The sequence below is a fragment of the Cetorhinus maximus genome, chromosome 22 (assembly GCF_964194155.1).
Source record: "Cetorhinus maximus chromosome 22, sCetMax3.hap1.1, whole genome shotgun sequence".
Classification (NCBI taxonomy): domain Eukaryota; kingdom Metazoa; phylum Chordata; class Chondrichthyes; order Lamniformes; family Cetorhinidae; genus Cetorhinus; species Cetorhinus maximus.
Window position 1 is genome coordinate 40,619,034 of NC_135900.1, and position 26,672 is coordinate 40,645,705.

General features: G+C 43.5%; 1 protein-coding gene across 1 annotated transcript in view; it reads right to left on the reverse strand.

Annotated features, from left to right (window-relative positions):
• cecr2 (CECR2 histone acetyl-lysine reader) overlaps positions 1-26,672 on the reverse strand; it is a 144,893-nt gene that overhangs the window by 17,697 nt on the left and 100,524 nt on the right. The window contains exons 10-16 of the mRNA XM_078568158.1: positions 24,134-24,263; positions 22,611-22,648; positions 22,409-22,500; positions 16,658-16,784; positions 7,881-8,278; positions 4,766-4,894; positions 174-1,008 (exon numbers count right to left, since the gene is read on the reverse strand). Of these exons, the coding sequence (XP_078424284.1) occupies positions 174-1,008; positions 4,766-4,894; positions 7,881-8,278; positions 16,658-16,784; positions 22,409-22,500; positions 22,611-22,648; positions 24,134-24,263 (1,749 nt within the window). The remainder of the gene's footprint in view (positions 1-173; positions 1,009-4,765; positions 4,895-7,880; positions 8,279-16,657; positions 16,785-22,408; positions 22,501-22,610; positions 22,649-24,133; positions 24,264-26,672) is intronic.

The following is a 26,672-nucleotide window of genomic DNA, read 5'->3' on the forward strand; positions in this document are numbered from 1 at the left end:
ATGGGAAGGGGATGAGGTGTTGGGGGTGAGAGGAGTGGACCAGGGTGTCATGGAGGGAACTGTCCCATCAATTAATGTATTTTTAGCTCATAAAACTCCATTAAAAGGATTTTTTTTACAAAATCTACAGTTGATCATCTGGACTTCAGCTTTGAACACGCAAGCACACTTACCTTGAGTTTCATCAATATTTTCTGGCATCTCAGTATCCTGTGATGTTCCCAATGAATCAGCACAGTCTTCTAATGCTTGTTTGCGAGGTTGCATGCTAGGTGTACGGTGCTGGGCTCCGCCATGCTGCTGTTGTGGTGCTGGTGCATGAGGGTCAGGAAGGTATGCAGAAGAATGCCCTGGTGGACAGACAGGGGCAGAAAGTTGTTGCATTGCAATCATCTCTGGACTAGACAGCATAGAATCAATGTGGAGTCCTTGATGTGGAGGTCTCAAGAAAGGAGGTGGCATTCTTTGTATATTAGGCGTTTGGGGTGAATTCGGAAGTCTGGGATATCCAGGTGGCCCATTATGAGGTAGACAACCTGGCTGATCTGGCCAGTGATTGAGTGGCACAGACGGTCTCATTAGATTGCGCTCCACCATCTGGGGAAATGGGCGATGCTGTGACTGTGGGGACTGGCCTGGACCAACCAGTGGATTTTTTTCAACAGGTCTTAAAGGTCTTTCAATTGAACCATCATTATTGCCATTCCATACATGGTGAGGTCCATGACGTGGGCCATTTGGATGACCATATGGGTTGTACACATGCCTCCCCTGAAAATCAGAGTTTGGACGATGAACTGGTCCCTCTAGGCGGTGTGCTGTATATCCTGGTTGAAATGGTTGGCTTGGGTACATACTTCCTTCCTGAGGTGGAGCACTCACTGTTCCAGGTGGCACTGATGGGGGCCTGGGGCCTAGAGAAGGTCCATGTACTGGTCCAGCATAAGTTGCTTTGTTTCCAGGTCCCATCATCCGCGGCCCCTGATGTTCATTAACAGTCACCTGATGCTGTAAGTAGACAAAAATATGCCGTTGTTCAACAGTTTCTGTTCCTCAAAAAGTTTTAATAAGTTCACACAATGCTTGTCAAATCATTTGGGAAAACAGACTCAATCGCTATTATGAGCGGAGAAAAGACCTGCTGAGAATTATAATGTTTTGTGTTGACGGATATGTTAAGTCTGCAACATTTTGGGAACTGTAACAATGAGTCTAGTTTTTAATCTCTCTTCACTGACAGCAATATCTCGGAGATGAATATTAGCTCCATTCCCAGATTTTACAGAGAACTTGGGGCTTCCAAGTTAAAAAAAAACTTCTACATGATTAAACTAGTTTTACAGGCAACTTCAAATCATTTTATGGTGGAACATTTTATTTTAAGTGTCTGTGTTATGAACTTTATTTTTAACCTTTTCATCTGTGAATAGTGGGTTGGCTGTAGATCGGCATTTAGAAAAATATTTTGGGTGATTGGACTGGTTCAGCCTCTGCTTTTTGGGGGAAAAATGCCAATTCTCCTTGCTCATTCCTGATTTGTTTCCTTTAAAAGTATAAAGTTCAAAACAAGTAAAATAATGTGACAGCAGAACATGCTGACTGAAGTGAGAGTGGCAGGAAATGCACACTATCAACTTTTATTCATTTCATGCATAACAGTGGATTTTTTTGCTCAGCTGTTCACACCAGATGAAACTCTATTTTATAAAGACAACAATATTCGTAATGCAGCATGCATTATTCTGCTGCTAAGGTGGAGTTGTGTTTAAGTTGGCACTCCCCTTTGAGATCTGAGTATCTCATTTCTGTAAGTTGAATACAGCCAGAGATCGCTGAGTTTTCTTGTTATCTAGTCAAGGTAAACAAAGGCCGTGCATCTTCATGATATTCCTGCCACATCCATCCTGCCCCCAACAATCCCTTAATCTTTCAACAGTGGTTTCTCAACAATTTTTCAAAGCAATTTAAATAACCAGAGCAGCAAATGCAGGAATTCTGTCCCTTGGGAAAGACTATAACTAGACCTTAGGAACTGACTAAGTTGTTTCAAGTACTTACAGGATTTTTGCTACCTTACTAATAGCTAGTTCTCAAATCATGGTTCAGATTGCAGATTTATTTATTTTTCACTGCATAAATGGGGGTGAAGAGATGGGTTCTTGGATTTGTGGGGCGGAGCCTGGGGTGCCTGTATGTTCCTTAAGGGCCGACAGGAAGGTGTGAGGAGGGACAGCAGTGACTCAGAAGCCAGAGAGGCCTCAGGAGCTTGCAACAGGTGAAAGGTTTGGCTTTGCCTGGACTCAAATGATGATACCGTGGAAAACACCTACTTTGGAAATGAATCAGAGATACATCTAATAGGCAACAATGGCAAACAGTTAAGACTTTAAAAGCTTCAGTCATAGTTAATATTGTATGTTTCTGGACTCCACAGGTATCCTGGATTTTACAGTATCTTCATCAATTACATAACAGTACAGTCTACTCCTCTTAAAGTCTCTTAATTCAAATTGGATTGTTAAGCAGTGGGAATTCAGTGCTTATGTGCCTTAATTCAAATTGTTGGATAATTCAAATTGTGGTATAACCAATCCCCCGCCTCCCAACCAAAAGCAGGGAAGTTACGCTGAACCTTTATAAAGCTCTGATTAAGCCACAACTAGAGTGTTGTGTCTAGTTCTGAACACCACACTTTAGGAAGGATGCGAGGGTCCTTGAGAGGGTGCAGAGGAGATTTACCAGAATGGTTCCAAGGATGCAGATTTTAGCTAGTAAGTTAGGTTGGAAAAGTCGAGGTTGTTCACCTTGGAGCAAAGGAGATTGAGGTGCATAAAATTATGACAGATTTGGATAACGTAGACAGGAAAAATGCTCCCATTAGTTGATGTTGCAAGAACTGCAATGCTTAGATTTAAGGTTTTGGGCAAGCGGCACAGGCGAAATTTCAGGAATAACCCTGTTACGTGGTAATGACCTGGTGAAAGCAGACGTTCAATGATTTCAACGGGGAAATTAAATGGGCACTTGGAAGGAAATATACTTGCAGGCTAATGGGATAGAGCGGGGAAATCCCACTCACTGGAGAGCAAGCAGAGGCTCCTTGGGCCGAATGGCCTTCCTCTGTGTCATACAGTGGCCGTTGATGCAGATCCTGCTGCCGACTGGGAAGATATCAGGAAACAGTTGTGCATGTGCACTCAGCCTGTACTGCGTTCGCTGGCATATTCTTCCACCATGATGGTAGGTGCTGTTTTGCTCCCAGGCCAGTTTAATACTGCAAAAAGGCCAGTTTAACTGCAACTTTAACCACTAAATGATGCTTTTCTTTTGATTTATTGGAACTAGTTAAACAAGTGAACAAGTTGGAAAGGCTTTGTGCAGGGAATTCTTACATAGCCTGTTTTGCTCACTTGGCAGATAATGGGATTCTTAATGCCATGGTCATGGTTTCGAGCCCCACACTGGGTGATGATTTTTTAAAAAAAAAAAATATTTTATTCAAAATACTCTTTTAAATTGATTTTTTACCGATGGTGTAACTCTGCACATAAGAGCATATATTTTTGGTTTCCAAGGCTGGCTCTCACCCAAACTAATTGGTTGCCAGGGAAATTAAACCTATTTTTGTCATTACAAGGATCTAACTGTTAGAATGGTTGCTCTCGGAGTAGTTGTAATTTTTTTCCATTAACTGATTTCGTTGTAAAGGAGATATTTATAAAGACACCAGCTTGCAAAAAAAAAAATTCAGTGACAGAAAGCATTAAATCACTTTAAACAGCCTGACACGATATCTGCACATCTGCAGCAAGTGCTCCCACTAGTGTTACAGCAAAAATAAACACGGCCAAATTTAAGCTTAGAAATTGGCAACAGTAGCTTGGGTTCCATTCTTGCATTTCAAAAGGCTACCTGAACCACTTTAGTTGCATTACAGTCTATTAATATACTCTAACTCAACTAGTACTCAAATGTGAGGTGTAATAATGTTGGAGCAAATAATCCTTTATCTTCCCTATATCATGCTCAGTGACAGAAATATAAAAGCATGCTACTACTATCATTTTGTGTCCCTACTAATATTCCCTGTAAGCTGTGGGCGCACATGGCAACCCAGAAAGTACAGTGCAGACCGCTCACAAGTTATTCCCGTTCAGATGCTAGGCCTGTGTGAGCCTGCAAAAAAAACACCCTGAAATGACCGCACATTTAAACAAACTGGCTATGCAAATTGAGAAAAATTTGAGAGAGGATGGTGCTCACCACCGATGACTAATGCACGTTTGTTAACAACTGAAACCAACACCTTAGTATTATTTTGGCTGTGGAAATTGTCCCTCAACTGAAAGTGCTTTTCATGCCCTAGATGTTTCACTTGTAAGCAATAAATTCCTGAAAACATTGCAAATGTAAGATTCCACCTATCCATTGAGCAACTAGTGCAGTAGCTTTTATGGTGTGATGACTGGGATTTCACAGCAAGTAGATGGGTTAGGTCAATTTTTCCATCATTTCCACCTCTGGTGCTCGTAGATAACCTGGACCCAAAAGGTTTTCCTTATTTTTTGTGCCTTTATTTATATCACTTGCTTACAATTAAAAGGGCTCAAAATCCCCATCAGGTATAGATTTCAATCATACAGCTTCCTTTAAGGAATGGCCTATGTGCTTCACCTTCTGTGCAACTACAAATACTCATTTCTCTTTCTAATTAAGGTTCACATAGAAGATCACACGCAACAGAGCAAATCTCTTTGAAAGTTACCTGCATGATAAATTGGTGATGTAGTTGCTGCCGTACTTGATCTGCCAGTCGTGGTTCCCTTGGGGAACAATATCGATACTGGGACTCTACAGCAGGCCGGGATCCAAACATACATGGCACTGATGGTCTCTAGATGAAGAAAACATTTCAATTCTTGGGCTACCATCCTGGATGGAGTGGGAGAGGCAGGGAGTTGCGGCAGGGGTAAGAGGGGGAGGAACTTACACATATATAGCAGCATTTATGGCAATGGAGCATCCCAAAGCACTTTACAGCCAACAAAATATTCTGAAGTGTAATCATTGTTGTAATGTAGGGAAATGCAGCAGCCAATCTGTACACAGCAAAGTTAGACAAACAGTAATGCGATAAACGGCCATATAATCTTTTTTAGTGATGTTGATTGAGAGATAAATGTGTCAGGACAACAGGAAAGATCGCTGCCCTTGTTCAAATAATTCCATGGAATCTCTTAGAATAATAGCTTGTGTTTTTAAAGTGGCTTTAACATTGTTAAGCATCTAAAGATTCTTCACAGGAGTGTCATCAGACCAAATCTGATACAGAGCCACATTGAGAGATATTAGGACATGAGACCAAAAGCTCAGTCAAAGAGGTTAGTTTTAAGGAACAACTCAAAGGAAGGAGGACAGGTAGAGACACAGAGAGGATCAAGAAGGAAATTCCCAAGCTTAGGGCCAATGGGGCTGAAGGCATGGCTGTGTAGAGTAAAGGAAATTAAGAGATCTCCAGAATTGGAGGAGCACAGATATCTGCGAGGGTTGACGGGCTGAAGGAGGTTACAGGGATAGGGGGTGGCAATGCTATGGTAGCATTTGAAAACAAGGATGGCAATTTTATAATTGAGTCTATACCAAACTAGGAGTTGATACAAGCTACAGAGCTCAGGGGCAGAATTTTGCCCTTGTCGGGCGGGCTCAGTGGTGGTGGCCGGGAGGCCAACCCTCGCCCGCGATCGGGGCAGGACCGTGATTTCACGCTAGCAGGCCAACTAAGGCCCGCCCAGCGTGAAACGCGAGCGGCAGCGCTCAGTGCAGCATGTGCCAGTGTGGGGGCGAAAGCAAACTTGGCGCATGAGCGCAAAGTGTGTGCTTGAAAATCTTCCTGAGACACAGGGCTGCCTCAGGGAGATGAACAGTTTTCAAAATAAAATAAATGTTAAAAACGTTATAAAACATATCCCCTTAGGGTCAGGCTATAAATGAAATTTAAAACGTTTTATTTTATTTTTATGTGATGTTGGAAATCTCATCCCGCCCGTGGATGAGATTTCCAAAATAATGCAAAGGCCACTTGACCTTTCTGCCTGCCTGCCAACTGGAAGGTTGGACGGGCAATGAAAAATTTGTTTCGATGACCTTGTTAATGGCCTTAATAGGCCTTTTAATTGTTGGTGGACGTGCCGCCTACTCCAACGCGTGCCTGTTGACCAAAATATCGCATGTCATTCTACGCTTGAGCGGGTCTGGCGTGAGCCCGCCCACCGAGGTAAAAATTCTGCCCCAGGAGTGAGTAGGAGTTGGTTTGAGTTGGGAAATGGGCAGCAGAGTTTTGGATCAGCTCAAGTCTACAGAGGGTGGTTGATGGAAGGCTGGCCAAGGGAGCACTGGAATAGTTAGTTCTGGGGTTAGCAAAGGCATGAGAATAAGGATTTCTGCAGATGATGTTCTGAGGAAGGGGTGACGACATCCACCCGAGAGGGTAGACATGGCTTTGGTTTAATGTCTCATTAGAAATGTGGCACTTCTAACATTTTAGCACTCTCTCAGTATTGCACAGAAATTTCAGCCTAGATTATGTCTCCTAAAATGGAGATTGAGCCCACAATCTTCTGACTCATGTTAAGAGTGCTACTGAGTCAAAGTGGACAACTTTTTATCCTATTTTAACACGAGCCACACCTTTTCCATCCTTATTTTAATAGTTACTAGACATCTCCTCATCTAGCAACAGCATTGAACTGGTCAACTCAAATGAGGCTCAATTGTAATTACTGGCTTAAATAACACTTGAGTACAAGTTTGACAGCACTTTCAGAGTTATGAATTGCTTTGCTGGGCTAGTTCTTGCTTTATACAGGGTTGTAATGTTGTATGGTTTCGAAGACTCGGTTTTGTGGTACAGAAATTTATGACCCACCTGCAGTTACTTGTTTATTCTGAAATGCAACTTGTAAATTACTGTTGGCGATATTAGTGGACAAATGCCTAGCATGAAATTCCTCCCTGCTATTTTAGAAGCGGTATTAACCCATGCAAGATTAACACTCGCAGTGAAGGCAGGAAAACATCATATGAGCTTGGTAAATATTCACTTGCTAATGTCACCAACTGTAATGCTTATTTTCCAGTTGAATGAATATCTTTCAGCATTTAAAGAATTAGGGGCATTGCTTGTTTTCTGTTTTTTCTGTCTAACTTAATGTTAATGATAGATGCTAAGATCAGAAACTAAATTCTGTTTGATTGTGTAGCTAAATAACAAAATACCTGCATAATTAGAGCAAGCAATGTTCATTTATTGGAAAAAGCTGAAAGTGTTGGTAATGGTTTTAATGAGCCCAATTTCAGTATTAATAACTGGATTCAGAGGCCCTGGGTCACAATAGGAATTAAATAAGGAGCAGCAATGATGACCACTATGGTTCAAGTCCCCTTTCACATGATAGCTTTGAAGTTTCCTCAGTATTTGTCAAAACAAATCTAGGGGCTGTGATAATTGGCCCCAGCATTTCAAGGCTGATGGGGGTGGGTTAAAAACAAAAACAGCTAAGATTTTCATGGATGTCAGACAACAGGGAATATTGACTGAATGACTGAATATTGCTATGCGGCTCTGTGGTTGAATAGTCTACCAACCCTAACTGCTTAGGTGCATAAATGAACAATGCAAGTAATACAGGCCAGCCAGCTAGCTGCCATGGAATTGCACCCTAGACAAGGTAAGGGAGGGCAGGAAACTAAAGGGGCAAAAAAAACTTACCAACTTAATTATCAACCCTGAGGGCTGGAACACAATTCTAGCCTGAATACACACAGATTCCACATGCATACACACAAACTGTAATATTCAAGGAAAAAGAATGACATCTTACTTGTTGGCCCTGAAGTTGATACATCTGGCGTGGTGATTCAGTACATGACATTCCCTTGTATGGTGGTGTAAGCGGGTAAGTCTGTCCATTTACTAGTCCCAATGTCCTTAAAGGAGGTACATGCTGCAACTGTTCACTGCTCACTTCAGACCCAGCACTGTGCACTTCACCATTTATCTGTTTCTGCTGTCTTCTTAGGGATTCATCGGGAGTTTTATTTAAAGTTTCAGTGGCTTCTTTTCCAAAGCGGTTTGATTTGCTTCGTCTCCGGTCTTTCTTTTCCCTATCTTCCCATCTTAGATTAAATTCTTCATCACTGTCAGCGTCTTCTGCAGGGAAGTGTTTCAGCATTGATTTGTTAAAACACCTGTCCAGAGCTTCGGCCATCTTTGTGTATTCTATTACAGGATGAAAATTCAGTGACAAATAGTGAGGATGCACACTCAACAGCTCATCAACAAGGTTCTCAATGAGCACCGCTAGGAAATCTCTTTGTAGTACAGAACTTGAATATTGCTGATCATGTTACTGAAACTTTTTGTCTTGCACTGTTCAGGACAAACGCAAGAATGCCAAATTTCAAACAATCACCACATTTTATACGACAGGAGAAAAGGGTGCTGGCTGGGGTTGGCAAGTCGACTCCGATTGGCCAAGGCATTGCCATGGATAAAGTAACATGGAACTATAGGCTCCCCAGGCTTCCGAGTAATTCAAAAGAGGCACAAGACTTGAACATATTCATTTTGTTTAGAGATTGGGTCCCTGCGTTTGAATATGTGTTGCTTGTGGCAAGTATAAATGAGCCATGTTATTACTGATGATCTTAAATTTATTATTAGTAGCTATTAGCACTCCTGTAGCACGAATTGTTATGATCATTTGAAATTTGACATTCTTGAATTTGTCCTAATGAGTGCTAGACGAAAATCTCTGGCAACATGTTTCTCTTTTCAGCAATATTCAAGTATTATAAAATCTGTTAACACAAAGCTATATTTTTTTTTATTCATTAATGGGTTGTGGGCTTCGCTGGCTGGGCCAACATTTATTGCCCATCCCTAGCTGCCCTTGAGAAGGCAGTGGTGAGCTGCCTTCTTGAACCATTGCATTCCATGTGGTGTAGGTACACCCACAGTGCTGTTAGGAAGGGAGTTCCAGGATTTTGATCCAGCGACAGTGAAGGAACGGTGATATGTTTCCAAGTCAGGATGGTGAGTGACTTGGAGGGAAACTTCCAGGTGGTGGTGTTCCTATCAATCTGCTGCCTTTGTCCTTCTGGTGGTAGTGGTTGTGGGTTTGGAAGGTGCTGTCTAAGGACCCTTGGTGAATTCCTGCAGTGCATCTTGTAGATGGTACACACTGCTGCTACTGTGCGTCAGTGGTGGAGGGAGTGAATGTTTGTGGATGTGGTGCCAATCAAGCGGACTGCTTTGTCCTGGACAGTGTCCAGTTTCTTCAGTTTTGTAGGAGCTGCACTCATCCAGGCAAGTGGAGAGTATTCATCACACTCCTAACTTGTGCCTTGTAGATGGTGGACAGGCTTTGGGGAGTCAGGTGGTGAGTTAGTTGCCGCACGATTCCTAGCCTCTGACCTGCTCTTGTAGCCACAGTATTTATATGGCTAGTCCAGTTCAGTTTCTGGTCAATAGTAACCCCCAGGATGTTGACAGTGGGGGATTCAGTGATAGTAATGCCATTAAATGTCTAGGGGAGAGAGTTCGATTCTCTCTTGTTAGAGATGGTCATTGCCTGACACTTGTGTGGCGTGAATATTACTTGCCACTTATCAGCTCAAGCTTGGGTATTGTCCAGGTCTTGCTGCATTTGGACATGGACTGCTTCAGTATCTGAGGTGTCGCGAATGGTGCTAAACATCGTGCAAAGCGAACATCCCCACTTCTGACCTTAGGATGGAAGAAAGGTCATTGGTGAAGCAGCTGAAGACGGTTGGGCCTAGGACACTACCCTGAGGAACTCCTGCAGTGATATTTCCTCCCATTCCGCCACATATATATTCACGTACGATGGTGCAAATACTTCTTACCCATCGCCACCCCTTTAACTTGAAGATAATATTCTTTGTTAAATTCAGAATCATTCCTGGTTAGTCCCAGGTGTAATTAATCGGATTATAATTTTGCCTTGTCTATCCAGTTGCGTATATTTCTTGGAAGGCATTTTGAACAGCCAAAATTCCTCTATCAGTTTCTGTATTTGTGTATAAACTGTCTATATCCATTGTAAATAGTATGCTATCTGGGGTTATGGTAAGTGAATTCACTATTTCTACAAAATGACATGTATTTTGGATGTTTGTGGCCTAAGGAGTTTAAATATGAGTTGATGTATTCTGCTATTTTGCATGATTCACGACCACAATCCAAAATAATTGGTCTACCTGGAGGGATGTGTCCTGCTATTGTCCATACATCTGGATGTTGATGTATTTTGGGAAGTCTGTAACATTTTCGTAGTTGTGGGTGCTGTCTCCTTAGATACTCCATTTGTTTCTGATTCATTTATTTGGAATTTTTAAGTCTTATTAGTACGTCTGTAACCTGTTTTTGTGTTTCTTGATATATGGGTTTAGTCAATTTGGTATAGTAATTTGTATTGTTCAGTTGTCTAAAGGCTTCAAAAAGGTATTGTTGTTGATCCACGATAACAATATTGCTGCCTTTGTCCGCTGGTTTTAGAACAATATCTGTGTGGGATGTTAATTACCCAAGTGCTTGTTTTTCTCTTCTTGTGAGGTTTTGTTTATCCTTTCAATGGGGAATCGTCTTGGTTTCTGATTGGGTTTTGATGAAATGAAATACTTTTGGATTTATTTTACTTTTCAGTGGAATCCAGTCTGATTTGTGTGTAAATGGCTGCCTATCTGAGATTGAGATGCTGATGATGTCTCAAAAGTTTAATTTTTCTGTAAAATGTGTCTAAGTCTGTTTGAATTTGTATTTAAGCTGTTTCACTACCGGGACTAAAGTTAAGTTTCTGTTTCGGACTTTTTCCTGTATTAGTGTGGGTTTAAATGTTTTAAGAGATGTTCATCATTGTTTACTTTAGATTTAGAGGCTCATTTTCTAGCGTTTGATTCCCTTTTAGTTCAAACACTTTATCCAGCTGTTGATAATAGAATTAGTTGTGTTTTGAGGCCAATGGATGTTGTCAGATTCTACTCCAAAGGATATATTTGGTTTTGCTGGGATATATGTTTATTCTTTAATATATTGGTTTAGTTCCATAATTGTGTCCTTTGGCGACTGTGGGAGATTTTTTACTATAGTTTAGTTCAGGAATCCCAGTCTGGGCATTTGGAAATTCATTTTTTGCCCTGTTTAATAGTATTTGAAGTAGTTTAATTGCAGTGAGAGGTGTTTGAGTTTGGTTATTTATTCCAACTGAAATTATTACTTATTCTACGTTTGGGCAGCATTGTAGTTTATCTAAGATGGCGGTCATACGTATACATTCGGCTGCTGGGAAGCAATCAATTTGAGTTATTGTATTGGGGCAATTTTGAATCCTGGAGAGGTTGGAATCCCCTATTATTAGCATCGGTTTCCTTGGGGTTATTGTCCAGATTCTATTTTTTTGGTTTGTATTGGGGTGTTTTGTGACTGTGTTTATTGTCTTACTTGGTTGGCTAGGTCTCCATTTTGATGTTGTGGTCAGTGAGTTAGATGATTCATATTTCTGGGAAGGTATTTGTATTTCATCGGTCTCACTACCTTCAGAGCCTTGAGCCACATCGGACCAACCTGTTGCCTGGATTGGGGTCTTTAATGGTTTCGCTCGATTCCAACTTGTCTGTTCAGGTGTTGCAAATGTGTGGGGGGCGCGGGGGGGAATCTCTAAGTCCTGTGGGGTTTGATCAGGTGCTCAGCTCAGGATCAGCAAGTATTGTTCAATATTAACTTACAGGTTGAGTTGGTAGTTAGGAACGGCAAATGCAATGTTGGCATTTATTTCGAGAGGACTAGAATATAAAAGCAGGGATGTGCTGCTGAGGCTTTATAAGGCTCAGGTCAGACCACATTTAGACTATGGTGAGCAATTTTGGGCCCCGTATCTCAGGAAGGATGTGCTGGCCCTGAAGAGGGTCCAGAGGAGGTTCACGAGAATGATCCCAGGAATGAAAGGCTAAATATATGAGGAACGTTTGAGGACTCTGGGTCTATACTCGATGGAGTTTAGAAGGATGAGGGGGGGATCTGATTGAAACTTACAGAATACTGAAAGGCCTGGATAGAGTGGACGTGGGGAAGATGTTTCCATTAGTAGGAGAGACTAGGACCCGAGGGCACAGCCTCAGTGTAAAGGGAAGACCTTTTAGAACAGAGATGTGGAGAAACTTCTTTAGCCAGAAAGTGGTGAATTGATGGAATTCATTGCCACAGAAGGCTGTGGAGGCCAGGTCATTGAGTGTATTTAAAACCGAGATAGATAGGTTCTTGATTGGTATGGGGATCAAAGGTTACGGGGAGAAGGCGGGAGAATGGGGTTGAGAAACTTATCAGCCATGATTGAATGGCAGGGCAGACTCGATGGGCCGAATAGCCTAATTTCTGCTCCTATGTCTTATGGTCTTATGGTCCTGAGATGACTGACCTCCAACAACCACAACCATCTTCCTTTGTGCTAGGTACGACGCCAACCAGCAGAGAGTTTTTCCCCTGATTCCCATTGACTCCAGTTTTGCTAGGGCTCCTTGATGCCACACTTGGTCAAATGCTGCCTTGATGTCAAGGGCAGTCACTCTCACCTCACCTTCAGCTCTTTTGTCCATGGCTATTATATGGCTATTTGACTACCATAGACTCAAGTAAGAGTGCTCAGAGTGATCTGGATATATTTAGCAGCTGGGCTAAGGAACACAGATGGATGTTAACACAGGTGAATATAAGGCAATGCATATTAGAACTTGAAATATATGCACATATTGAAAGGCTTTAGATTAAATGTACAAAAATTGAAAAGGATTTTTGGGTGCAATTACTAACTTGCTGAATAAATCCAATCAATGAGATCAGTCAATTACTAAGATACACATCAAGGGCATTTGAAACCATGCTGCCACAGGTTGTAACATTAAAGTCATGTTTGATTACTGCATGCAGACCTGGGCACCCTACCATCAAAGGATATTGATGCATTACAGAGGGTTCAGAGAAGAATGAGATGGATTCTTAATTTAGGCAGAGAAGTTCACAAAATTGAACTTGCCTTCATTGGAGAAGAGAAGGTTGAGGGTGAATATGATCTAGGTCTTAAGAATGCTGAAAAGCCTGGATATTTCAGATATAAGCTGGCTACTTAAATATTCACTGCAGAACTAGAGGACATGAACAAAATGAAATTTCAAGCAAGACATGACATTAAAAGGAATTTATCCACTTAGTATCCCCCAATATAGAATAGATCATCTGTGGGACAGATGTGTAGCAAAACCAATTAACACTTTCCAATTAAATCCTCAAAAAGAGACCAACATTTATTTAAGAATGGGATTTAAGGTTATGGGATGAAGTGCTTAAAATACTCTAAATTAACTCCAAAGCAAACAGATTTTTCTACCCCACCCAGCAACACCCCCCACCCCAAACACACTACTCTTGGTTTCTTCATTTAGTTCCACTTGCTTTAGAATCACATTCCAGTTTACAAACTGACATGCATCCCAGGATGTTAAAGGACGCTGAGGAGGAGATTGCAAAAGCACTAGTTATATTTTTTTCCAAAAATCATAGACAGAATTGTGTCAAAGGAATAGAAATGCCTTATGTTAGTGGCAAATAGCACAGTACTGTCAGAAAGGTGGCAGACGCAGTTCAAAGAAATGGGAAGAACATAGTGAAAGGAACTACATCCTAAATGATCAGGTCCTTAGAGCTGAGGAAAAGAGAGATCTGGGAGTATGGATACAAAAACCTTTAAAGGTGACAATGTAGGTTGATAAGGCCATTAAAAAAGCCAACTACTGGGATATTGTAAATGTAGAGTTTATAGCAAAGGAGGCCATTTAGCAACATCACACCTGTGCTGGGGGCTTGTTATTCAACTGTTGCTATTTATTCTGAGTCCATTTCTTTGCTTTTTGTTGATGTCATTTCTTTTTCAAATACTTACCAAATTCCATTTATAGTTTCTTCCTCCAATTACTATTTGTGGTGATGCATTCTAAATCCTAATCCTTAGTCTATAACCCTTGTCACAGATTCACCAGAGGACGTAATCTTTTATTGTTCACTCTCGCTAAACTTTCCATAATTTTGAAAACTTGATTAAGCTTCCTCTATCTGTTCCAGTGAGAAAAACCTCAATTTTTCTAGCATTTCTTCAGAATTATAATCTCTTATATCATATATAATTTTAACGAATCCTCATTATATATTTTTCATGGCCCTGGCATAATTTCCATAAAGGGACACTCAAAGTTGCATGCAACACTTCAACTGTGGCCTAGGTGTTAAGACTTGACTCAATAGCACTGCTTACTTCAGAGTCAGAAAGTCGTAAATTCAAGTCCCCCTTCATGGACTTCAGCACAAAATCTACATTGACACTTCAGTACATAGCTGAAACAATGTTGGGAGGTTCCATCTTTAGACAAGAGGTTAAACTGAAGCCCCATCTTCCTGCTTGCTGGGCGCAAGAGGTCCCATAGCACTATTTAAACAAAAGTAGGGAAGTTCTCCTCGGCCAGAATTTTGAGGTTGGTGGGCCCGGGAGCGGCAGGGAAACAGCCCGCGATCGGCCCCCGGCTGCGATTTCACACTGGCTGGCCAATTAACGGCCAGCCCGCGTGAAAGGCGTGCTGAAACGCTCAGCACTGCCGAAGTGGGGGCGGGAGGGGGGCAAGCGCTGAAGTCAGCATGGGTGCGGGGGAGCGCTCACATAAAGCTCCCTGACGGCAAAGCGCTGCCTCAGGGAGCTGAAGAATTCAAATCCAATAAAAGCAGATTTTAAAATCTGGAAAAAATGCCCACGCATCAGAAACACAGTCACCTGATCATATACAACGTGAAAATTCTGTGTAAATAATTTTTTTATGTAATGACGGAAACCTCATCCTACCATTGGGTGAGGTTTCCTGAAAAATGCAAAGGCCGCCTAGCCGATTCGTCCGCCTGCCATGTTGGACGGACAGCGAAAAATCCCAGTTAATTGCGCCATTAATGGGCTTAATAGCCTTCTTAATTGTTGGCGGGCACGCTTCCGGGTTTATCACGTGCTCGCTGAATGAAATATCGTGCAAGCATGTAATGACATCAGGACGCTCACTGGACATCACTGCGCACTATTTTACGCTCAAGCATGTAGGGTGCACGCCCGCACGCCGAGCGAAAAATTCTGCCACTAATGGCCTGACCAACATTGATTACTCAAAATAAACAGAACCAAGAAATGGAATGTCTGGTCAATTATTGCATTGCTCTTTGTGGGATCTTGCTCTGTACAATTGGCAATCACATTTGCCTACAACAGTGACTCTGCTTCAAAGTAAATAATTGGCCATGAGGCACTTTGGGATGTAATGAGGAAACGAAAGGCACTACATAAATGCACGTCATTTCCTTTTTCTTTCCTTTAACCAGATCAGTAATGTCTAATAAAAACAGCCCAATTGCATTAACACTTTTTTTCTTGTTTTTTTGTCCAATATAATCTCAGTTTTATTTCTTCCCCCATGACCTTTATCCCTTTTTGCTAAATTCATCTTAACTTGTATATTTTTCCTCATCAAGTTTGACCTTTTTTGATGGTCTTTATTTTCCCTGACCTGCTTCTTTCTTAGTTTAAATGACCGCACTCACTTCCTTTTTTATTTCTTCTGCCAGTTCATTAGCTTCTTTTCTGCTCAGGAGTAACCATCCTTGCAAAACAGCCCCCATCTTCTCCAGAACTAGCGTCCATGCCACATAAAACAGAAAACTTCTTCCTGACACCAGTGCTACAGTTGAATGTTGAGTTTTCCCTATTCTGGCATGTGATGAAAGGATTAATCCAAAGGTTACCAACCTTGAATTGATGCTATAAATCTACTTCCTAATCTCCTGCATGCCTTCTCCAGAAATTCAGGCCTTTCTTTTCATATACATAACATTGAGCCTCCACTCTGAAAAGCAGGCCGCAACGATAGATGAAGATCAGTCTGGCCCAGAGCCTGGCATTATTGCAAAAGGAGGCAGGGCCTTCAGGATGGCATCATCGGCCAGATTTCCTTCAGCTCTTGTCTCTTGAGCTCTGAATGAACTACTGGCTGCCAATTCATTGGAGTAGATAAGTGGGGCCCACAGTGGTACTTCTGGTCAGGTCACGTCCTGGGTCATGCCAGAAATTAAGAGCAGGTGTAAAGAGGGCCTCTTTCTTTGTTAAATTCAAGAAAACCTGTCCTATTTATCCTTTTATGATCACAGCACGTAAATAATTAGGTACTCACTGAATTGGCAAGTATGTCCTTTTCACACAAAAACACGTTGCAGTCAAACGAGGGGAGGGCAAAGAGGGGAGCCATTCGACCCCTCTTCACCCTGTCATAGCAATGCAAATAGCTATTAATCTACAGGGGGTAATGACTGAGACCCAAGAGATGAAAGGGAAATGCGCTAATTCATTTACTGTGCCACACTGTACCCACTCCCTCCTCTTGGGATATTATACAGAGTTCTTGGGTGGTTGAATTCAGTTCTTAATATTCACTTGCTCTATTAAAAGTAATTGTCAAACAATATCGATAAAAATGAAAAAAAATCTTATTGCTCCAAACTCACCATTTCCTTCACCGTTATATTCCAGACAATCCTCAAACATAACCTTCATATCAGCAACAAATTCTTCTTTCACATTATATTGTTTTTCATTAAGTTTTCTTTCAATGGTGGATAGATCCATAGGCGTCTGAAAATGTAAAACACACAGTTTAAAAGCTATTTAACAATACAGTATGCCAAAAACGTGTGTGTCCAAGAGGTTTCGAAAAAAAAGACAAATGAATGACCTAGCGCCTTTCTTGGCTAATCTCACACGTGGTTTCAGTTATATCTTTCTTGACTGCAGCCCGAAAGTACCTGTAGGTATTAACAATCCACTGCAGCTTCACCATCAGGATTTGGTTGAGTGAAATGAGTTTGGGCAATCTCAATGCATTTCCTAGTGGGCGTGGACCAATAGCACAAAACTGTTCCGAATTCAACACTGGGGGGAATTTTCTGCATGTTGGGCAGGAGCGGGCGCAGAGCCGATCCCCACCCGCGATTGGCTCCGCGCCGCCATTTTACACGGGCGGGTCAATTAAGGCCTGCCCAGCGTGAACCACGGCTCCCGGGAAAGCGTAAGGGGGCGGTGGGATTCCACTGACCGCTGTGTCCAATGGTGACCCGGTGGCCTGTTTAAAGGCTGCGCAGGCAGCCTTCCCACGGCTGGCGACAATGGCGAGCAGAAGGGTTCCCGAGAGCGCTACTAGTGAGCAGGCCAGGCAGGGGGGGGGGGCAGGTCGGCGGGGCACTGTGTCCCTCAATTCTCAGATGAGTACCTTGGTGCCTTTCTCGAGGAGGTGGCAACACTGCATGAAATCGTCGCGCCAAGGGACAGGAGGAGGAGGAGACCCCCCCCCCCCCCACATGACGAAACGTGCCTGGGAGGAGGTGGCAGAAAGGGTCAGCGCAAACAATGTGGTGCGACACACCTGGGTTCTGTGCTGCAAGCGCTTCAGCGGCCTGTTGCGATTGGGAAGGATGAGTACCATGTTGGCATGAGTCATTTGGCACAGCAGTTAGGTTGCCCCCCCACCCCCCCAACTCAGGAGGTAGTTACTGCATTGAATCATTCATAGCATGTGGCCCTCACTGGGTGGGTCAGCATTTATTGCCCATGCCTAGTTGACCACGAGAGGGGGGTGCTGAGCTGGCTTCTGCATCCATTGCATGTGGTGCACTTACACCCACAGCACTGTTTTGGGGGCGACCTCAAGGGTCTGTGCCTAGGCGCAGTGCTGGAATGCCGAAACATTTCAAAGTCAGGATGCTGACTGGCTGGGAGGGGAACTTCCAGGTGGTGGGGCACCCATCCATCTGCTGCCCTTGGCATTCTACATGGTGGTGCTTCCTTGCTTTGGAAGATGATACAGTGTGGGTGGCAAATGTGATGGAGACAGAATCTGGGCAAGGGGGTCAGCCCTGGCTGCTTGGAGCGAGTGTACAGCGGCTCCAGGGTGTCACAATTCACATGAGCCCTGCAATGCCCCACTCAGGTGAGGGTGGCAGGACTGCATTGGCAATGCAGGTACAGGGTGGATTAATCAATGCTCCTCTGTCCTTTTCAGGGGAAGACTGCACACAATAACGCTGAGCGGACGCGGACTGGCGGAGGGCAGGCACAGATGCTGATTCTCACCAGATACGAGCAGGAGGCTCTCGAGCTGGAGAGGTGCCATGCGCCCAGGTCAACCGATAGCGGTGAGGTTAGGGTGCGAGTGGGAGGTAAGAGTGCCGTGCACTGAGGGCACAATGTCTGTCCTTGCAAACATTCCACTGTTGACTGTTTAGTGAATTCAGCATCCAACATGGGTTTCCCATTGATTATGGAAGGAGGAGCACATCCTGATCCGGGGGCCAGGCATGCACATTAACAGTGTCATGACTTCAACTAATCAAATGTCCTCGTTCTTCCTGTCAGCCCCACTGGAGCAGGGCCGGGACGAGGAGGCAGAGGGCCCACCACTAACACCCGAGGACCCTGATGACTTACAAGTACCAGCGTCACACCATTCAGCCGGGCAGGCACTAGCGCAGATACTAGCACCTGGGGATTAGATCATTGGCTAGTGTCCCGGGGCACAGTGATGAGGGCATTTCACACTCGCTTGAGGTGCAGGCGGAGACAGAGAGTCCCCAGGGCGCTGGCAGTTGGAGGACTGCAGAGGACCAGGAACATGCTCAGTCGGTGGCTGATGATGTACCTAAGGAGTCGTCTCTGAGGCAGCAGACACTGGAAGTCCAGCAGGGTCTGCAGGAGGATCTGGCAGAGATACATGAGGGTATGCGTGCCACGGTCTCCGTGATGGAGAAGTCCATGCGGAGCATCAGCAATGCATTGACCTTCATGGCTGAGCACAATGCTTCCGCCATGGAGAGAGTGGTGACTCTTATGGAAAGGTTCCTCCAGGAGAACAATCAGGGCTTCCTGGGGATGCTCTCGTACCTGCAAGCCCTCATAGTGGCATTGACCTCAGCTGGTCAGTGTCAATGTGGGAGATGGATTGGGCACCAAGTATCCCAGCTAGGTGCCCATCCATCAATGGTGAGCAGGGAGGTCTGAAGCAACCTCACATTGGTGCATGAGCTGCCTGTCGTCTCTGCGGGCTCCTCGAAGGGCGCTCCGGATGGAGGGCAGTAGCTCCTCCGCCCCTCTGCCAGTGACCGTGGGATCCGCAGAGGCTGTGGCGACTCAGGAGATGCCAACCATACCACTGGCTGCTCCCTCCCAGGCAGGGCCACCACAGGCTCCACGGGCCAGGGGGCGCCCGCCAAGGTCATCAAAGCCAACAGGACAGCAGAGTGAGCAGGCTGTGTCGAATACCAGTGCCAGTGAGGGGGGAGCACCTAGACATAGCGCCCGAAAATGTAAGCATAAGGCACCTTAGGCACACCACGGGCTTCTCACTGGTGGTTTTCTGTTGCCCCAGTATCAGTTGATTATTAGTCGGTGTGCAGCTCAACACCGGTGAATGAATTTTCTTTTCTGTTTTGTTTTATGAAAACATTAAATGCTTTAGTTGTGAACAAGGCTCAGGGTGATTCCTTACTTCTGCAGGTGAAGGGAAACCCATGATGTTATGAGTGACATGTTTGTCATTGAGCTTTATTGACAAGGCACATAGTTAATGTTCCTGTCCAGGCAGATATTGCTTTCAGGTATCGAGTATGGAGCCTGCAGCTCTGGCATGTGTTGGAGGTCCATCTGCGGTGTGCTGACTGAAGGTTCATTGGATTAAAGCCTCCTGGGTGTCCCTGCTTCCCTGGAGGTTGCCCAGGTCAACGTCTATCCCCTCAGCATTCTCCTGAGCGTGCTTGTCGTCGGACTCACTACTGGACTCATTGTGTGCATCCGGAGCATCTGTGTCTACATCTTCTTCATCCACAGCGTCGCCCCTTTCCAGAGCCAGATTGTGGAGAGCGCAGCATGCAACCACTATCAGCGACACACGATACTGGAGTAACGGTCCAGGCATCGGAAGCACATCTTGAGAAGACCGATGGTTCTCTCCACCACAGCTCTTGTGGAGGTGTGGCTCCTATTGTACCGCTGCTCAGCTTCTGTTCTTGGATGGCGGAGAGGCGTCATGAGCCACCTTCCGAGGGGATAGCCCTGGTCATCCAGCAGCCAGCCATCAAGCCAGGCTGGAGCACTGAAGAGACCCGGCACTTGGGAGTGTCTGAGGATGTAGGCGTCGTGGGAGCTGCCTGGGTACCTTGCACAGACTTGTAGAATCTGCATCCTGTGATCACACACTATCTGCACGTTCATGGAGTGGAAGCCCTTCCTGTTGATGAAGGCACCGGGCTCACCTGCTGGCGCCTTGATGGCCACATATGTGCAGTCTATTGCACCCTGGACGCGGGGGAAGCCAGCAATCGCCGCAAAGCCTCTGGCTCGCTGTGTCTGGCTGGCCTCGTCCCAGCGGTAGTGCATGAAAGTGAATGCACACCTGAACAGAGCGTCTGTCACCTGCTTGACACAAGGACAGTTGGTGCAGATCTCAGGGCTTATCATCTGAGAGATGGAGGTGACTGTCTCCTTCAGCACTGCACCTCAGACATAGTGAGGTAGCTGCTTCGCCACCTGTAAGCTCTGGCAGCAGAATAGTGGCGTCTTCTGTGGACCCTTCTGCCTTGCACTTCCTATTGGCCCTGCACCCCTTGTGCCTGCGCCTGTCCTCCCAAAGGTGGCTCCACTGGAGGCTGAATATGGACTCCTGGCCTCCTCCCCCTTCTGGCCCTCTCTTCCTCCTCAGAGGAGGTGCCTCCAGTGGAGAGCACAACTCCCATTCCCAGGGTAACCAGCAAGGCCCCAAGAATGATGTTTACTCCAGAGTCCTGATCTGAAGCCTGTTATTCCTGTACAAGTAGCTCTGAAGAGGTTTGAAGTTCTCCTGTTCGCACAAGCAACTAGCAGTAAGTTTAAAAAGTAAATGTCTAACAAATAGCGCTCGTGAGCCCACTCACCCCTCTTATTCCGCCTGTGGATGAAGTTTTTAAAAATGTGGCCTACCCGTCTGCCCATTGCGCCCGTGCGACAATCTGAAGATCGCACGGGCTCCGAAAAATCTCAGTCTATTAATGCCTCAAGGGCCTTAAGCGGCCCGTTAATTAATGGCGGGCATGCATCAGAGCTCATAGTGCGCCCGCCCACTAAAATATTGTGATGGCACGTGGTGGCGTAGGGACGCACGTCCGACGTCACCGTGCATCATTTTATACGTCGGCGTGTCGGGCCCGCCTCCGCACCCCAATGTGAAAATTCTGTCCATTAACTGGCGATCATATTCTTCACTGGTGTAGAAAATGGCAAAAAAAAGTCACAGATAGTCTTCTGAAGTTGTACAGCAGAGCAATTGGGCCTTTAATTTGCACCTAACTGTTCCATACTGGGACAGTTACTGCTTAAGGCTGACATAGGGTGCTTGAAATGGAAGAGTTTAGTTCACTAGCACTAATACCCCTAATCTTGATCAACACAAAAAATGCTATTCTAAATAAAAATGTGATTTCACTCTGCTATCACTGATCAGATTGTTTTTCACAAGAATTAATTCAATTTTATTAGCGAAGGTGTCAAGTATTTGCATGCCTCTAGAGTTGCTCCAAAATGACCAGTAGTTACTTAATGCACAACATTAATTTATATTATGAAAACATTACTTCAATTATCTTGTATTAATTTGAAGAAGAGTCATACAGATTCATAACGTTAACTCTGTTTCTCTCTCCACAGATGCTGCTAGGCCTGTTGAGTTTTTCCAGCATTTTATGTTTTTATTTTATATTAATTTATATTACCAAGGCAACTCTGGAACTGCTTTACAGTCTGCACTTGGAAATGGGCAATCCAAAGGAGGCCAAATTTTCTATGCCACAATTGAATGTACATACTTTATAGTTCAACTAAATGGATGGCACCAGTTCACATTCTAAGGTCCCATTATCTACCACCAAGCAAACAAGGATAAGCAAGGAAAATTACAGTTGACATTAATTCAAACTGAATGGATATAAATGATCCCATCTTTCTTCAGGAACCTCATTTGAAAGTTTATTGGACCTAATGAATTCTACAAAAATCCACCACCCCTTTTTAAAAATCTATAATTAATTGTAAACCAATGACTTTTAAGGAGTAATAGTTGCTCTTTGGTGCTGTCAATAAAGTCTGGCTGATCTTTACAGAGAAGATCCACTTAAAATACATTTAATACATTCAGCAAAAAATATCTGAATGGAATGTGACAAGTACAATTCTCTTACTTCAATTATCTCGTAGTAATTTGGGGCATAAGATTCATCTACAGGTTCAAGGAAGGGCCAAGAATCCTTATGGGCTTTCACAGCATCTAGGACTGAAAGAGGAAGAAAATAATGAATCTCAACATACGACACAAATAATACTAATATTCATTAAAGAACATGCAAGTTATTTAAGAACTTTTTTAAAAATGTGCTCACTTACCTTTATACATAGCAATGTAATCTTCATCCAGTTCAAATCTACAACAGAAGAGATTAAAAATCAACCAATAACTCATTTTATATCAAACTAATTAGTTTTCTCTAATCCTATTAAACTATTTCTGATCAAGATAACTTCCAAATTTGAAACACAGAACACATCCCACAAGGAAGGTTTTTGATTGATATTCATCAAAAATAACAGAGTTTGGAACAAAAACACAGCATTTTATGACACATAATCTACACACTTTATATGCAGTTATGTGCACTAGATTTTGTTTCTTATTAACACTGCTGAAATAGGAAGTCTATTTACAGAGTGGTATAAGTAAGAGTAGTCTAGTGGTTACGGCCACAATCTTCATCTGGAGTTTGTGAACTGGTGGTGAGCAACACTCCAGGGCACATTGTAACACCTGTGATTCTGATGAATCTTCCGTTAGTTAACAGAAGTACCAGATGGCACAATACATTTTACAGATCTCCACTGCACTAGTTTCAGCTGTAAATCATAATGGACAGGCTAAATGGGGAGAAATAGGAAGTAGAACACAGTTTACACAATAAAAATTTAGGCGGGGATAGTTTGACCTTCAAATGTACAATGTTATTTTGCTGTGGAGCTTGAGCACAGCTTTGCTGAAATGGTAAACTTACAAATTGTGTGCTTCTGGCTTGGAACCTCGCCTGCTAAGAGCACATGTTCTGTCTATGATTTCCCATTAGTTGAATTTAACAGGTGGTTAGAATGTGTAATGTGTGACTGCAAGGTGTACTTTAGGTAAACAGCATAGCTGTCTTTAAGAGGAAGCTAGAAAAGTACATGTGGGAGAAAGGAATAGAAGGATATTTCGATAGGGTTAGATGAAGTTGGGATGATGCTTATGTTGAGCATAAACACCAGCATGGACCAGTTAGCTTAAATGGTTAAATGTGCTGAAAATTCTATGTAATGAATAGAAATTGTAGTGCACAAACACAATTTCTCTGTATGTGCCTGATGAGTGACGCTTCACATCAGAAGCATACAAATGTAAAATTTATCCTCTCAGTTTTTCCTTCTGAAGTACCATTTCAAATTCCAATATTCTGGTGGACTTTATTGATGTTTCAAAATAGCAGTCTTAGTACATTTGTTTTGAGTGTTAATATTAAAACAAACATTATCCTGGGAATGTCATCCCCTTTGGTCTACAACCAGAAAAAGCAACTGTAACTGTGGCTGAATCCTCATTGGTGAGAAAGCATGGCTACCATATGGCTTCCACCCTCATGTGCATAATGATTCCTTTAATTCAATTTGAAATACCGTACAATTCTTTCTCTTATTTAATTATCAAACTCATAAATATCATCCAGATGGGGTTTCCCAGCTTGATTCCATTAACCATCAAGCAACTTCTTCCACATTATTGAGATTTTATGTAAATTTTATTTAATCTTTTCTGTAGTTTTCAGAAAGAATCCGTAACTGTATAGGAGGCTGAACTCAACTTATACACCTGCCCAAAAAATACATACAAGTCTTTCGTCTTCTTATCCTTCTTTATAGGGAACAATGGCTCTAAGTTCATAAGTTCAGGAGGCAATTCTTTTCCCTGAGAAAGTAGCCAGGCACGCTCTTCTCTCATCTTCCTCCTTTTGGCACGACCTGTATAAAGAGCAGAAAATAAATATTTAGAAAATCATTAGAAAAGTTTAGGAATACCCAAGTCTGCCTTAAAAGGAAGATGTATCATCAGTTTACAGGTAATAAGGACTAAAAGCAGATAACCTATTTACTGGGATTAGGGAAATCACAGAATCTTAATGGCACAGAAGGAGGCCATTCGGCCCATCGTGTCTGCACTGGCTCTCCAAGTGAGCATTATAACCTAGTGCCATTGCCCTGCCTTTTCCCCGTAACCTTGCACCTTGTTCCTATTCAAATAATCATCTAATGCCCTCTTGAATGTCTCGATTGAACCTGCCTCCACCACATTTCCAGGCAGTGCATTCCAGACTCGAACCACTCACTGTGTGAAAAAGTTTTCCTAATGTCACATTTGCTTCTTTTGCAAATCACTTTAAATCTGTGCCTTCTCGTTCTTGATCCTTTTATGAGTGGGAACAGCTTCTCCTTATCTACTCTGCCCAGCCCACTCATGATTTTAAAAACTTCTATCGAGTCTCCGCTCAGCCTTCTCTCCAAGGAAAACAGTCCCAGCTTCTCCAATCTATCCTCATAGCTGAAGTTTCTCATCCCTGGGACCATTCTTGTAAACCTCTTCTGCACTCTCTCCAATGTGTTCACATCCTTCCTATAATACAGCACCCAGAACTGATACACAATATTCCAGCTGAGGTCTAACGAGTGTCTTATATAAATTCAGCATAACCTCCCTGCCCTTGTACTTTATGCCCTTATTAATAAAGCCCAGGATACTATATGCTTTATTAACTGCTCTCTCCACCTGTCCTGCCACCTTCAATGATATACACCTAAGTCTTTCTGTTCCTGCACCCCCTTCAAAATTCCACCCATTATTTTATGTTGTCTGTCCATGTTCTTCCTACCAAAATGCATCACTTCACACTTCTCCGCATTGAACTTCATCTGCCACCTATCTGCCCACTCCACCAACTTGTCTAGGTTCTCTTCAAGTTCCACACCGTCCTCCTCGCAATTGGTTGGGTTTTTGGGGGGGGGGGGGGGTGTTGAATAAGAACATTGGTTAATAAGACCATTGGAAAATAAATCTTAAAATCCTTCAAGAACCAGAAAATAACTGTTGAAATTTCCATCTGAAGTTGCTTTACATTTCTATTAACTCAGGGAAACAAAATAGTTGAATCATGTGCATTAAAAATACATTGCTCCTTTTTCTGACAGCATTTTATTCCAGGTCACTAAGCTTCAAGGGAAAAATATACAATGGGCAGAATTTTGCCCTTAGTGGGCGTGTGGGCCCCACCAGCTTGGCGGCAGGTGGACAGCTGACCCTTGCCGCCGAAACGGGGCCCGCCGCCATTTTGAGTGGGCAGGCCAATTAAGGCCCGCCCAACAGGAAGCGCGTGCGGGGTGGAGGAGGGAATCCCCAACTGTCAAAGTGCGCTCCTTCACGCGCATCTCCCTGAGGCAAAGTCCTGTGTCAGGGAGTTTACTGACAGGTAAGAAAAGTCAAAAAATAGAGAAATATTAAAATTATTAAAATGTCCCTCTCATGTGATAATGTCACACGAGATGGGACATGTTAATAAGAAACACGTAAAGTTTATTACATTTTTTTTTAAAAACGGACATGAAACTTCATCCCGCCAGTAGATGAAGTTTCATGAATAATCTGGAGCCCGCTGGGGCTCCTGGCCTGCCCGCCAGCCTTAAACTTGGACGGGCAGGGTCTTTAACAAGGTTAATTAGCCTGTCAATGGCCTTAATTGGCCATTGACAGGTCAGCGGGCGGACAGCTGATTTCGCTGTCCGCCCGCCTTCCTGAAGATTTAAATGGACCGGGATAATGTCAGGGGTTCCTCCCAATGTCATCCTGCGTCATTTTCCCCTCGGCGAGCAGGCCCTGCTCCCAAATCGCCGAGGGGAAGATTCTATTGAATATGTTTTTCTATTTAGTTGAAGTACACTTGTTCCATACCAACAGCCCACTTATTCCTTTTAGCATTCACCAGTACCAAAGTGAGCCTTTAGATTACTGCTAGCATTCCTGTCTCTGGTTAGGAAGGTGTAGGGTTCCAGGCAGTGCCAGTGAGTAGAGGCAGGAATGCCAGCTCCGAGTTATGGGTTTGCATTCAGTAGAATATTCACTTCAGGTGGGTGCGGATGCCCACCCTCACCGTATGGTTATGATCCCACAAACCCTCCCGCCATGTAGAACTAGCCACCTTATCATCTGGTATAAAGATTGTAATAGCTGGGGATTCACTTTACAGCTTGTCATTTTGTTAGAATCCTCCCAATACTGCATAGTTATCAAAGGGAAGAATGTGAAGATACAAAAACAACAACCATTCTCCAAGCTCAAGTTCAGCCACATAGGTAAACTTCTCCAAAACCTCTTTCAGTCAG